General features: G+C 42.1%; 1 protein-coding gene and 1 long non-coding RNA gene across 4 annotated transcripts in view; one reads left to right on the top strand and one right to left on the bottom strand.

Moving 5' to 3' along the window:
* Window positions 1-14550, bottom strand: part of LOC139758498 (uncharacterized) — a 134487-nt gene that overhangs the window by 75261 nt on the left and 44676 nt on the right. The window lies entirely within an intron of this gene.
* LOC139758491 (probable G-protein coupled receptor B0563.6) overlaps window positions 1-14550 on the top strand; it is a 439395-nt gene that overhangs the window by 412455 nt on the left and 12390 nt on the right. Inside the window, exon 5 of the mRNA XM_071679982.1 lies at window positions 12349-12540. Within this exon, the coding sequence (XP_071536083.1) occupies window positions 12349-12540 (192 nt within the window). The remainder of the gene's footprint in view (window positions 1-12348; window positions 12541-14550) is intronic.

Genomic DNA, 14550 nt, shown 5'->3' with positions numbered 1-14550 from the left:
TTAATTAACTTTTTATCTGACGAAGCAAAAACTGTCGAAAAAATTAATTGTAAAAAAGCAACAGAAAGATATAGTGTGTTGAATATACATTGGTCTTTAACAGATAGAGTATTGAAGAGCATATTCTGCCTGCTTATATTATATATATATATATATATATATATATATATATATATATATATATACACATTAGATAGATGTAGACAGATAGAAAAATAGGTAGATATTCCTTTCGCTTTCATTCCCTTCATGATTAAAATGAGGAGCGAAATCTTGATGGGAGGATCCAATACCACAATTCAATTTACATATCTGACAACACGTATCACCTCTCCCTCCGCCACTTCCCGCCACCAGCTCATTTCTAATCATTCTCTCGTCTCTGGGGAGACCGTCTACCCCCGCAGTGTGTCACAGTGTTAAGGGTTTATCACATGGGTAATGTATGCGTTCCTCTTGTATCTAGTAGGCGAAAAAGGAATTTTTGACTGGTCATTTTGTACTATATCATGTAATTATGTCGTGGTAGTCTGGCCAGTGTTTTTGAATTAAGTGTCACATTTGATACATCTCGCGCGAGTGCAAAACGTTGGAGTGATATTAAATCAGAAGAAGAATGTTAATTACTGCACTGCCATTACAACCTTCCTGTGGTGTGAGAAATGGCATCCAGTATTTTACGCTCATAGTCACGAATGTTGTATAGCTTAGCAAACTCTTATGTCTAAACTCTCTCAGGTGAAAAAGAATAGTAAATCAAGATAATTAAAACAACGTCGGAGGAACGTAAAACAACAGAGCAGTGAATGCGTTAAAGGGTTTTATTAAATTGGCGAAACTCTGATTACAGCTAGAAACACGCAAAATATTTTAATTAACACTACAATGGAAGAGCAAAGTTTGTGAGGTGAAATGGAATGTGGCCAGATAATGAGGTAGAGAAGGGAGGTCTGCAGCATTTGTACGTGTACACGGGTGTGTGTGTGTGTTGCAGGGATCACAGAAAGGAGGACAAGGGACACTAATGATCGCATGGAGTAAATTTAATATAAACGTAAATGCAGTGAACACACACACACACACACACACACACACACACACACACACACACACCCCGAAATCCAACAAACACTAAAAAAACCGACTTCCTAACTTGGTCTAAAATTCCGTCCCTGCAGTCGTACACCCATCAGATACCACACTCCCCAGGCAAACACGAGTCACACTTTCCCCTCAACGCTCTACAAACACCATGTCATCTCATCCCAAGACCCTCATTCCTACGATGCAGTTACCATAACGAAGACACCGAACACTGAGTATTCAGCTGTCCTGTACTCTTCCCACATCAAAGCATGCACACAAGTACACTTTATGACCTATGGTCCCGCCCGGTGGACGTGGCCGGCTTCCTGAGCGCTGCGAGAGCCTCATAGAGAGGACACCCTATATCATCCCTGGGGACTTGGGAAAAAAAGACAAGCATCCACGTATCTCCGGCATATCGTAGAAGGCTGGTGAAAGGGAACGAGATAGATGGCTGGAAATCTTCCCCTCCTGTATTTCTAAAAGAAGGAACAGAGGTAGGAACTAAGCGAGGAGTATTTCTTTCATCCTCTAGCTCAGTCATGTGTTCCAACAATATTTCAACATGCCAGTGTCTTAAGCTATATACATCATACGCGAGTTTATGCGAGAGATATTGCATTCTCTCACTCAAGAAGAATGTGATAATACAGGTGTGGTAATTAGGTTTTTTGTGATGCAATATGATGAAAACGTTTTGCCCCCGCGCAAGATAAATGATATGCGATATTAGTTCACAGTTTCTCCATGCCGTTATTACGTTGTCTATCCTTCAGTATGGATTAACTTGGATACAAAATAAGATATAAATGACCAATCTGGATTCCTAAGCTTCTCGTTTTCTATATGCAAGAATTGCAACACATTACCTCCTGCATGATGAAACTTGCAATATTGTTAGTATTACTACAGTATATGGGGCACAGGGCTTGCCTGCAGACGAGGTGGTAATGAGAACATAGTTGATGGGAAAACAGACATGACATGAGAGGAAATAGATCGTACGATATGCAAATTAAAGTGTGGGTATTGGACCGTGCATCAGGACTTCGCTCGCCTATCCAATTAAGAAGTGAAATGGGTACGACAGTGGACAGGATGATTATTCTCCCAACAATCGGCGAGGTAGTACATCTGAGGATAAATACCCAACAAGAGAACTCCCATATCATAGATCCCCCTCACCAGAAACATCATACCGTGGCAGATCTCCTTCCCCACAAACATCATATCGCAGTCGAACTCCACCACGGAGGTCACCTTCACCACGGGATACATACCGTCGATCACCATCCCCAGCAGAAGACAGAAGATACTACACCTACTGAGGGTTTGGACACGCATATGATTTAGAGATTCTGTAGGCTACATAGAGGATAATTTCGTGTTCAGCATCTGACCATCTACAACTTAGTTTATTATACACATAGGTATTATTTATATAATGTATTGTTTAATTTAGTTTGAAATTACTGTGTTGTTTAAGAGTACAAAATAGATCTTTGTACCATGTACCAGTCTTGAGATTTTGATATCCATGTAAATATACTAAAAAAAAAATGTTATTGGAAAGAAATAGGATGATGGTGAGGCTACCAATAACACAATAACAGGTACTGTGATACAGAAGAAATGCTCTGCACTTGTGCTACACGTGAGACATGGATCGAGTTCAGCATTCAGACAGATTTAGAGTTCACTTGGGTGTGCATAGAGCTGGTCTGTATGGTCCTGGAAAATATCCTTCTTGCTGTAAGGATGCCACCCCACAAATGTGGGAAATTGTGTGTGTATATATATATATATATATATATATATATATATATATATATATATATATATATATATATATATATGGGAGCGGGGGGCTGGAAATCCTCCCCTCTCATTTTTTTTTAGATTTTCCAAAAGAAGGAACAGAGAAGGGGGCCATATGAGGATATTCCCTCAAAGGCCCAGTCCTCTGTTCTTAACGCTACCTCGCTAATGCGGGAAATGGCGAATAGTATAAAAAAAAGAAAAAAAAATATATATATATATATATATATATATATATATATATATATATATTTTTTTTTTTTTTTTTTTTTTTTTTTCGCTGTCTCCCGCGTTTGCGAGGTAGCGCAAGGAAACAGACGAAAGAAATGGCCCAACCCCCCCCATACACATGTATATACATACGTCCACACACGCAAATATACATACCTACACAGCTTTCCATGGTTTACCCCAGACGCTTCACATGCCTTGATTCAATCCACTGACAGCACGTCAACCCCGGTATACCACATCGCTCCAATTCACTCTATTCCTTGCCCTCCTTTCACCCTCCTGCATGTTCAGGCCCCGATCACACAAAATCTTTTTCACTCCATCTTTCCACCTCCAATTTGGTCTCCCTCTTCTCCTCGTTCCCTCCACCTCCGACACATATATCCTCTTGGTCAATCTTTCCTCACTCATTCTCTCCATGTGCCCAAACCACTTCAAAACACCCTCTTCTGCTCTCTCAACCACGCTCTTTTTATTTCCACACATCTCTCTTACCCTTACGTTACTCACTCGATCAAACCACCTCACACCACACATTGTCCTCAAACATCTCATTTCCAGCACATCCATCCTCCTGCGCACAACTCTATCCATAGCCCACGCCTCGCAACCATACAACATTGTTGGAACCACTATTCCTTCAAACATACCCATTTTTGCTTTCCGAGATAATGTTCTCGACTTCCACACATTCTTCAAGGCCCCCAGAATTTTCGCCCCCTCCCCCACCCTATGATCCACTTCCGCTTCCATGGTTCCATCCGCTGCCAGATCCACTCCCAGATATCTAAAACACTTCACTTCCTCCAGTTTTTCTCCATTCAAACTCACCTCCCAATATATATATATATATATATATATATATATATATATATATATATATATCACATACAAATCTCCAACAGCCAAGTTTGAAGCCTAGCGGTAGCGCTCCCGCCTGTTGCTCAGGGATCCCGGGTTCGATCCTGGCTGTTGGAGGTTTGTATGTTCTATGAAAGTGGGCGTTCATATGCACTTTGTTCATCTATATATATATATATATATATATATATATATATATATATATATATATATATATATATATATATACACACACACACACACAGAATTACACACACTTGTTTGCCGTTTCTCGAGTTTGCGAGGTAACGCCAGGAACATACGAAAAGCAACCTCAATTTTTTTTTTTCAGCGCTTTGTTATGTACATAATGCACCGAAATTACAAAGCCCGCTATGGAAACCCAAGCCTCACACCTTCAAAAGATTTTCCCCGACCACTTCACATGCCCTGTTTCGGCCTATTGATAGTACGTCGCCCCCTGTATATCACTTCGTTGTATTTCTCTCTAGCTCTTCCACCCCTCTCACGCTCTGTATGTTCAAACCTCGAGAATCGCAGCTTATTTCACTCCATCCTTTCACTTATTTCGTGGCTTCTCTCTTCCCCTTAGCTCCCTCCACATCTGAAACTATATCCTCTAAACCAATATATTTACCCTCATCCTCTTTATATGTTCAAATCTCTGTTCATCTCATGTTCAAACCTTCGTTCATCTATGTTCAAACTTCAGTTCATCTCTTTATATGCTCAAATCTCCGTTCATCTTTATACGTTCAACCGTTCATTTCTCTCACTTTTACTTCTCTCCTGTAACTTCATTCCCTTCACGTTCAACCCTCCTACCACCACTTATTATTTTCAACGTTAACTGTTACGGCGCGGATAACTGAATGGCTTAAACAAGACCATCTCATTAACGCCACATATACGTATATATCTTAGTCTAGGCCACGTACCCAGGTTATCGACCAACCCCGAGAGGAGGATGAACAGCCGAGTATACTGCGGACCGACTGCCGCGCGCAGGATTCGAACCCTGGCATTTTTTGTTATGCATCGTGGTCGGTAACATTTTCCTTGAGCTTGTCATTTCCGACACATCTACGGTCTTCCGTTCTTATGTATTTAGGACCTGAGGGTCGCACTTTATCATTGAACACCCAGCTGTGCCATCACAGGGAAGATTCCTCTCCATACACCCTTATAGGCACCCATGACTGTGCCCCCTCACCCACCCTGTGGTTCACTTCATCACCCATAACTCCGTCCGCTGCAGCATCAACTCCCAGGTATCTGAATCGCTCCACCTCCTCCAGGTTCTCTCCATTTATATTCACATCCAGTCCAACCTGTTTCACCCTCATGCGAAAACTTCATAACCATAATATGATTCACATTTACTTTCGGATCTTATTTTCACACACACTTCCCAACTCGGGCACACCAGCTTCTACAGTTTCTCCTTTGTGTCCTCCCACCAGAGCTGTGTCATCTGCAGGCTATGACTGACTCCTCCTAGGCACCCCTACCCACTAGCCCCAGATTGGTGTAGTCCCGCCTCGCTCTCCTTAAGACCCCTTGTATGTACCTCCTTCACCATCCCATTCATAAATAAATTAGCCATGGTGACATCACACACCCTTGATGCAGACCTATCTTTATTTGGAACCACTTACCCTCCTTCCTTCCTACCAGAAAAAAACGCATTACTCCCTCGGTAAAAACACCAATTGATCGTACTAGCTTTCCTCCCTTACTTTATATTCGTAGCGTCTTCCACAGGACCAATAGGCAGTTCTTCGTCTGTTCCTGAAGTTAGTTCGCTATTCGGATAACGATTATATATATATATATATATATATATATATGTATATATATATATATTTATCCCTGGGGATAGGGGATTAAGAATACTTCCCACGTATTCCCTGCGTGTCGTAGAAGGCGACCAAAAGGGGAGGGAGCGGGGGGCTGGAAATCCTCCTTCGTTTTTTTTTTTTTTTTTTTTTTTTTTTCAATTTTCCAAAAGAAGGAACAGAGAATTGGGCCAGGTGAGGGTATTCCCTCAAAGGCCCAGTCCTCTGTTCTTAACGCTACCTCGCTAATGCGGGAAATGGCGAATAGTTTGAAAGAAAAAGAATATATATATATATATATATATATATATATATATATATATATATATATATATATATATATATATTATATATATTATATGGATGTGATTACGAGGAGACGTCTGAAGACAAGACCGATTTCGACGATGAAGGCCTGCACTGTGGCTGAGAGATTGACTTGAGGAGGCAGAAGTGATATTGTGACAGTGATTGTGTCAGCGTCGCGTCGCCTCGCCGCAGTGTATCGAGACAGACTTCCCCAGAACTTTGAAAGGGGAAGTAAATGTTTATAGTTGTGTTACTGGAGTGATAGTTTTCATGCATGGTGTTTTTGACAAGAAAATAGTGAAGTTGGAGAAAAATGTAGCTTAGACATTGAAGCTTATTGATACAGTGGTGAAATTGATGAGAACTGCTATTGACGTTTGTGTGAATAAATTGTACATTTCCCTTTCCATAGCCAGAGGTTGAACCATTATGTGACATTCATTTTTTCATTCATTTCAAGCTAAAAGTTTGTTTTCTAAATTGTTTCTTACATTTTTCATATGTATATATATGTATGTGTGTGTGTGTGTGTGTGTATGTGCGTATGTGTGTGTATGTGTGTGTGTGTGTATATGTATATATATATGTATATTATCCCTGGGGATAGGGGTGAAAGAATACTTCCCACGTATTCCTCGCGTGTCGTAGAAAGCGACTAGAGGGGACGGGAGCGGGGGGCCGGAAATCCTCCCCTCCTTGTATTAACTTCCTAAAATGGGAAACAGAAGAAGGAGTCACGCGGGGAGTGATCATCCTCCTCGAAGGCTCAGAGTGGGGTGCCTAAATGTGTGTGGATGTAACCAAGATGTGAAAAAAGGAGAGATAGGTAGTATGTTTGAGGAAAGGAACCTGGATGTTTTGGCTCTGAGTGAAACGAAGCTCAAGGGTAAAGGGGAAGAGTGGTTTGGAAATGTCTGGGGAGTGAAGTCAGGGGTTAGTGAGAGGACAAGAGCAAGGGAAGGAGTAGCAATACTCCTGAAACAGGAGTTGTGGGAGTATGTGATAGAATGTAAGAAAGTAAATTCTCGATTAATATGGGTAAAATTGAAAGTTGATGGAGAGAGGTGGGTGATTATTGGTGCATATGCACCTGGGCATGAGAAGAAAGATCATGAGAGGCAAGTGTTTTGGGAGCAGCTGAATGAGTGTGTTAGCGGTTTTGATGCACGAGACCGGGTTATAGTGATGGGTGATTTGAATGCAAAGGTGAGTAATGTGGCAGTTGAGGGAATAATTGGTATGCATGAGGTGTTCAGTGTTGTAAATGGAAATGGTGAAGAGCTTGTAGATTTATGTGCTGAAAAATGACTGATGATTGGGAATACCTGGTTTAAAAAGCGAGATATACATAAGTATACTTATGTAAGCAGGAGAGATGGCCAGAGAGCGTTATTGGATTACGTGTTAATTGACAGGCGTGCGAAAGAGAGACTTTTGGATGTTAATGTGCTGAGAGGTGCAACTGGAGGGATGTCTGATCATTATCTTGTGGAGGCTAAGGTGAAGATTAGTATGGGTTTTCAGAAAAGAGGAGTGAATGTTGGGGTGAAGAAGGTGGTGAGAGTAAGTGAGCTTGGGAAGGAGACCTGTGTGGGGAAGTACCAGGAGAGACTGTGTACAGAATGGAAAAAGGTGAGAACAATGGAAGTAAGGGGAGTGGGGGAGGAATGGGATGTATTTAGGGAATCAGTGATGGATTGCGCAAAAGATGCTTGTGGCATGAGAAGAGTGGGAGGTGGGCTGTTTAGAAAGGGTAGTGAGTGGTGGGATGAAGAAGTAAGAGTATTAGTGAAAGAGAAGAGAGAGGCATTTGGACGATTTTTGCAGGGAAAAAATGCAATTGAGTGGGAGAAGTATAAAAGAAAGAGACAGGAGGTCAAGAGAAAGGTGCAAGAGGTGAAAAAAAGGGCAAATGAGAGTTGGGGTGAGAGACTATCAGTAAATTTTAGGGAGAATAAAAAGATGTTCTGGAAGGAGGTAAATAGGGTGCGTAAGACAAGGGAGCAAATGGGAACTTCAGTGAAGGGCGTAAATGGGGAGGTGATAACAAGTAGTGGTGATGTGAGAAGGAGATGGAATGAGTATTTTGAAGGTTTGTTGAATGTGTCTGATGACAGAGTGGCAGATATAGGGTGTTTGGGTCGAGGTGGTGTGCAAAGTGAGAGGGTTAGGGAAAATGATTTGGTAAACAGAGAAGAGGTAGTAGGAGCTTTGCGGAAGATGAAAGCCGGCAAGGCAGCAGGTTTGGATGGTATTGCAGTGGAATTTATTAAAAAAGGGGGTGACTGTATTGTTGACTGGTTGGTAAGGTTATTTAATGTATGTATGACTCATGGTGAGGTGCCTGAGGATTGGCGGAATGCGTGCATAGTGCCATTGTACAAAGGCAAAGGGGATAAGAGTGAGTGCTCAAATTACAGAGGTATAAGTTTGTTGAGTATTCCTGGTAAACTATATGGGAGGGTATTGATTGAGAGGGTGAAGGCATGTACAGAGCATCAGATTGGGGAAGAGCAGTGCGGTTTCAGAAGTGGTAGAGGATGTGTGGATCAGGTGTTTGCTTTGAAGAATGTATGTGAGAAATACTTAGAAAAGCAAATGGATTTGTATGTAGCATTTATGGATCTGGAGAAGGCATATGATAGAGTTGATAGAGATGCTCTGTGGAAGGTATTAAGAATATATGGTGTGGGAGGCAAGTTGTTAGAAGCAGTGAAAAGTTTTTATCGAGGATGTAAGGCATGTGTACGTGTAGGAAGAGAGGAAAGTGATTGGTTCTCAGTGAATGTAGGTTTGCGGCAGGGGTGTGTGATGTCTCCATGGTTGTTTAATTTGTTTATGGATGGGGTTGTTAGGGAGGTAAATGCAAGAGTCCTGGAAAGAGGGGCAAGTATGAAGTCTGTTGGGGATGAGAGAGCTTGGGAAGTGAGTCAGTTGTTGTTCGCTGATGATACAGCGCTGGTGGCTGATTCATGTGAGAAACTGCAGAAGCTGGTGACTGAGTTTGGTAAAGTGTGTGGAAGAAGAAAGTTAAGAGTAAATGTGAATAAGAGCAAGGTTATTAGGTACAGTAGGGTTGAGGGTCAAGTCAATTGGGAGGTGAGTTTGAATGGAGAAAAACTGGAGGAAGTGAAGTGTTTTAGATATCTGGGAGTGGATCTGTCAGCGGATGGAACCATGGAAGCGGAAGTGGATCATAGGGTGGGGGAGGGGGCGAAAATTTTGGGAGCCTTGAAAAATGTGTGGAAGTCGAGAACATTATCTCGGAAAGCAAAAATGGGTATGTTTGAAGGAATAGTGGTTCCAACAATGTTGTATGGTTGCGAGGCGTGGGCTATGGATAGAGTTGTGCGCAGGAGGATGGATGTGCTGGAAATGAGATGTTTGAGGACAATGTGTGGTGTGAGGTGGTTTGATCGAGTAAGTAACGTAAGGGTAAGAGAGATGTGTGGAAATAAAAAGAGCGTGGTTGAGAGAGCAGAAGAGGGTGTTTTGAAATGGTTTGGGCACATGGAGAGAATGAGTGAGGAAAGATTGACCAAGAGGATATATGTGTCGGAGGTGGAGGGAACGAGGAGAAGAGGGAGACCAAATTGGAGGTGGAAAGATGGAGTGAAAAAGATTTTGTGTGATCGGGGCCTGAACATGCAGGAGGGTGAAAGGAGGGCAAGGAATAGAGTGAATTGGAGCGATGTGGTATACAGGGGTTGACGTGCTGTCAGTGGATTGAATCAAGGCATGTGAAGCGTCTGGGGTAAACCATGGAAAGCTGTGTAGGTATGTATATTTGCGTGTGTGGACGTGTGTATGTACGTGTGTATGGGGGGGGGGCCATTTCTTTCGTCTGTTTCCTCGCGCTACCTCGCAAACGCGGGAGACAGCGACAAAGTATAAAAAAAAAAAAAAAAAAAAAAAAAAAAAAAAAAATATAGTGTTTACTAAAACTTGCCTTTAGAATGATTGTGCAACAGATGTTAAATGTTCACTATACACAGATGTCCGCATCATCATAGGTAGCAGTTATCAAACTATTCTTTTTCTTTTCACGAAAAAAGATAAAAAAATCAGTAAATTACAGAATTTTTAAGTCATTAACATTAACATCCTCGTAGATATATTGCGGCACAAGCTGCTGAACACGCCACAAGGAGTCGATTGCACTCTGTCAGTATTTCACGTCTGACTTGGGCTTTTCCTAAAAGGTGACGGAAATACAAAATTGTGCAACAGGAGCTCAGCCGGCCATGAAATACGACTCCCTCGAGACGCAACCTCCCAGTGTAACCTGAGCAGACTACGAGGGAGTGAGGGAGGCTGCACGCACTCCTGGAGATGTGTTGGTACACATCACCATCGTGTCGTATCGCCTTTCCCTGCCGTGTGATTGGTGTCCCTGTATACTATATGATTTCTCCTCCGTATATAACCAGTATAACCGCCCTCTGATCATATTACCTTTATTTTACGCCTCAATGTATTATACTTTAAACACCTTCATATGTCATTGATATATATCTTCATTATTTATGTCAGTGTATCATTATTTTCCACTCGCTATAACACTATTATTCATCTCAGTATAACAATCACCATTTTCCAGTATCATATCAAACCATTATTGTCCCTCACCATATATAATTCGCCACTATATACCACTCTTACTCCATATATTGCTATTGTCCTCGATATACCACTATCTTTCCCTTATAGTTACATCATAATTCGCCCCTTAAATACGACTATTCTTTGGAATTTTATGTAGCACTTATGCAGGGATGGTTGATGTCACCGAGGCTGTTTAATCTGTTTATGGATAGGTTGGAGATAAGAGGTTTTGGGGAGAGGGACACGTCTGTAGTATCTCATGTGTGTGGGGGGCCTGGGAGGCGAGTCATTCACTGTTTGCTGATGACACATTGCTGGTGGCAGATTAGAGTGAGATACTGCAACAGTTACTCTCTTAGTCTAGGAGTGTGTGTGAAATATGGAAGTTGAGAGTAAATGTCAGTAAAATCAAGGATTTTAGGATCAGCAGAAGAGAGAGAGTTTTGTTGTTGGAGCGAGTTTGAATAGTGTAGTGTTGTGTTTTGATTGTCTGGAAGTGGACGTAGTAACAAATGGAAACTTGGAAGCTGAAGTGAGGCATAGGTTGGGTGTGGGGTGAAGGTTTTGGAAATGGAGGTCACTATATGGATGTGGTGCGCGGGACCTGGATGACAAAGTACCTTACTGACTGAAAAACGTGGAAATTAAATGTATGAGAACAATATATAGAGTGAGGAAGGTTGATCTTCAAATGGTAAGGCAAGAGAAAGGTGTGGTAGTAACGGAAAGTATGTACAAGAGAGGTAAAATGTGCTGAAATGGTTTGGACATATGGAGAGGATGAGTGAGGAAAGGTTGACAAAGAGGATATACATGACATAAGTGGAGGGAACAAGGAAAAAGGTTTGGCCAAGGAGGAGGTAGAAGGATCTAATGAAAGATGCTTTGAAGGTTAGGTGCCTGAACATGTTAGAGGATGTGAGGCGAGCAAAGGATAGAGAGAATTGGAGCGTTGTGGTATACAAGGAGCGACGAACTGTTAGTAGGACCTGTGCGAATGAAGGGGTTTCTGCCGCTACCTATTTAACTCTGGAAACGGCGAAGTAGTATTAAAAATAAAAAAAAAAAATGTGCATATATATCTATGTTTATATAGTTCGCCTTACCTTCCTGTTTTAGGAGTCCATTCTAACTTCTGTATGACTCCTGCAGCGCTCAGGAAGCCAACCATATGCTCTGGGAAGGACCACAGGTCATAAAGTGTAGTGATGTTGTTGTGTGGATGTGTCTGTGTAGGGAGAGCGAGAGGCAACTGAACAGTAATTGTTCAATATTATAGTGGTAGTTGCATCGTGAGCATGAGGGGTCACGAGGTATGTTGAACCCATGTTTTTAATGACCATATGACCTCTTTTACCCTAATATAACCACCTGACCCCCACAATATGTCCACCTTACCCCCACAATATGACCACCTGACCCCTACTATAACCACTTTACCCCCCAATATGACCACCTGACCCCCTACTATAACCACTTTACCCCCCGATATGACCACCTGACCCTTACTACAACCACTTTACCCCCTACTATGCCGACCATGTCTTGAAACACACCCCTTTATCATCCATTCATATTACCCGCGTCCTCCCGGCAGGCATCGGTGTGGTCATGCTCCTGGCGCTGACGGTGGAGCGGTTCATCTCTGTGTGCTACCCAGCCAAGGCCAGGAACCTGTGTGGCACCACCCGGGCCTACGTCACGGTGGCAGTCATCCCGATCACCACCTTCGTCCTCTACAGCCCTTACCTGTTACTCGCTCACGTCGTCTCCTGCAGGACTGACAGTGGTGAGTAGGATGAGCGTGCAGGTGATGTGTTACGAACCGTTCCTAATGACGTTATTTTGTACATGTGTGGGATTGAACCCTCTGCGCTCTTGAGGCTTCGTATCCTCCTTGTATTTTTCTGGGTCATGTTGGTCTATGAGTTATCTACAGCCGCTCATAGTCACGTCCCTATTTGCTTAGTTCCTCGCCGTGTCTACCCGTCTCTGGTGTTGAGGAGGGATGCGTCTTCAGTGCACTCCGTAGAATGATTGCTTCAGTTCCAGTCTTTTCTTTTTGGCTTATGATCCTCCTCTTGAGTTAACAACACTATTGTTTGTTAACGCCGTCATGGCATCCCATTTTTTTTTTTTCCACCGCAAAGCCGTCGGAGTGAGTGCTTCCTTCCTCTCTTCTTTGGTTCGTTCCAATCGATCCAAGCTCCATTTCCTGTACGTTCCTTTGGATCCATCGGCTTCATTATGAGTCGGATACACGCACGATTTTGATACTCATTGATCCGAGCATTTTACTCTGTACTTGAATGCAATTTTGAACCTGACCCAAATATCATATGTCCCGCTTCTTCTCACACATGATCTTTTAGTGACATGATCAACATCATATCTCCTATACGTCCTTTACAGTATGACTCATAACCTGTTTTCCCTCCGGTATAAAATCACTCGCTGGTTTACCTAGTTCGTTTCCTCTCTCCACAACCCTGCATTTCCCAGAGTTAGATTTCATTCGCATGTTAATTGACCAGTAATGCATTTAGGGTTAGGTTCCCCTTGTAGTATTTTGCAATCCCCGTCACTCTCCATATCAGATATGGCATGCGATTATCCACGGACATACTGAGAGCGGATAAGAGCTTCATTTAGCAATGCATTTACATGTTTCAGAGGTAACGGTGTCCTGGACACTAAGGTGTCATGAAAAAAATTGCCCATTTAAGGTTTTTAATCCAGTTCAATGGTCCACCACTGTTCAGGATTCTCTTATACATTGATGAAAGAACCACATTATCCATTGGACTTTGAAAGAAAAAACTATATCTTTCATACCCGATTATCTTCCTTCGTCCTTGACCTAATTATTTCTGGCTTTTCCGAACCTCTGGGTTAACTCAGACCTCTGTCCCTCCTTGATCTCCCCTCTAGAGTCCACTACTTCACCTTTCTTTCATCTCTTGACAATCCAAATTGTTCTTTTATTCCCCCTCTCTCCGTGTCCCATATCTATCTCCTTACTGATAGTACACACATCTGTCCATGTCCTTGTTATAGATATCACAAAGCCTGTTATGGTATCCCCAGGTTGTGGGATTCAATCTCACTAACTTCCTCCTTGAAAAACACAGTAGGGTTTCACAGTCTCGTACCCTAAACCTTATACTCCTTTGGGTCATGTCTTTGTCCTATGGGATTAACGTTTCTCAATACGTCATCCAAATCGAATCCTAATCAGTTACTTTTTTTTCCAAGTAGACGCCTATAGATAAGGTTTTCAATCCCATGTTTTATTGTATGTGAACATTGGATTCATCTTTGCCGATACGCTTGCACCTTTGACCCCAGTCAGTGACATGTTTTACAGGTTAGGGCAAAAATTATCTTATGTAGATGAACGTACTTTAATCTCCACGTGTATGTTTCTATATGTATTTATTGTGAATTAAGTGATATATGGTTACATATTTATTAAAAAAAAATGTTTTCGCGACTCAGAAAATTCTCTCTCTCTCTCTCTCTCTCTCTCTCTCTCTCTCTCTCTCTCTCTCTCTCTCTCTCTCTCTCTCTCTCTCTCCTGGCCATTCATCAGCCGTGGTGTGTATGATGTTACAACATATGTAAACAAAATCGACCTTCTGTTGTTGGCCTTTGATCTTCGTGTCATACAAATGATCTGTGTGTGTGTGTGTGTGTGTGTGTGTGTGTGTGTGTGTGTGGGCGGGTTGTTTTTCCCACGTGAGGTGTTGATGTGTTGTAAACCCTGGCTTTTTTTTTTTCTTTTTTCCCCACGTGTCAT

This window comes from Panulirus ornatus, chromosome 30 (assembly GCF_036320965.1).
Source record: "Panulirus ornatus isolate Po-2019 chromosome 30, ASM3632096v1, whole genome shotgun sequence".
Classification (NCBI taxonomy): domain Eukaryota; kingdom Metazoa; phylum Arthropoda; class Malacostraca; order Decapoda; family Palinuridae; genus Panulirus; species Panulirus ornatus.
This window is presented reverse-complemented; position numbering and strand designations above follow the sequence as displayed.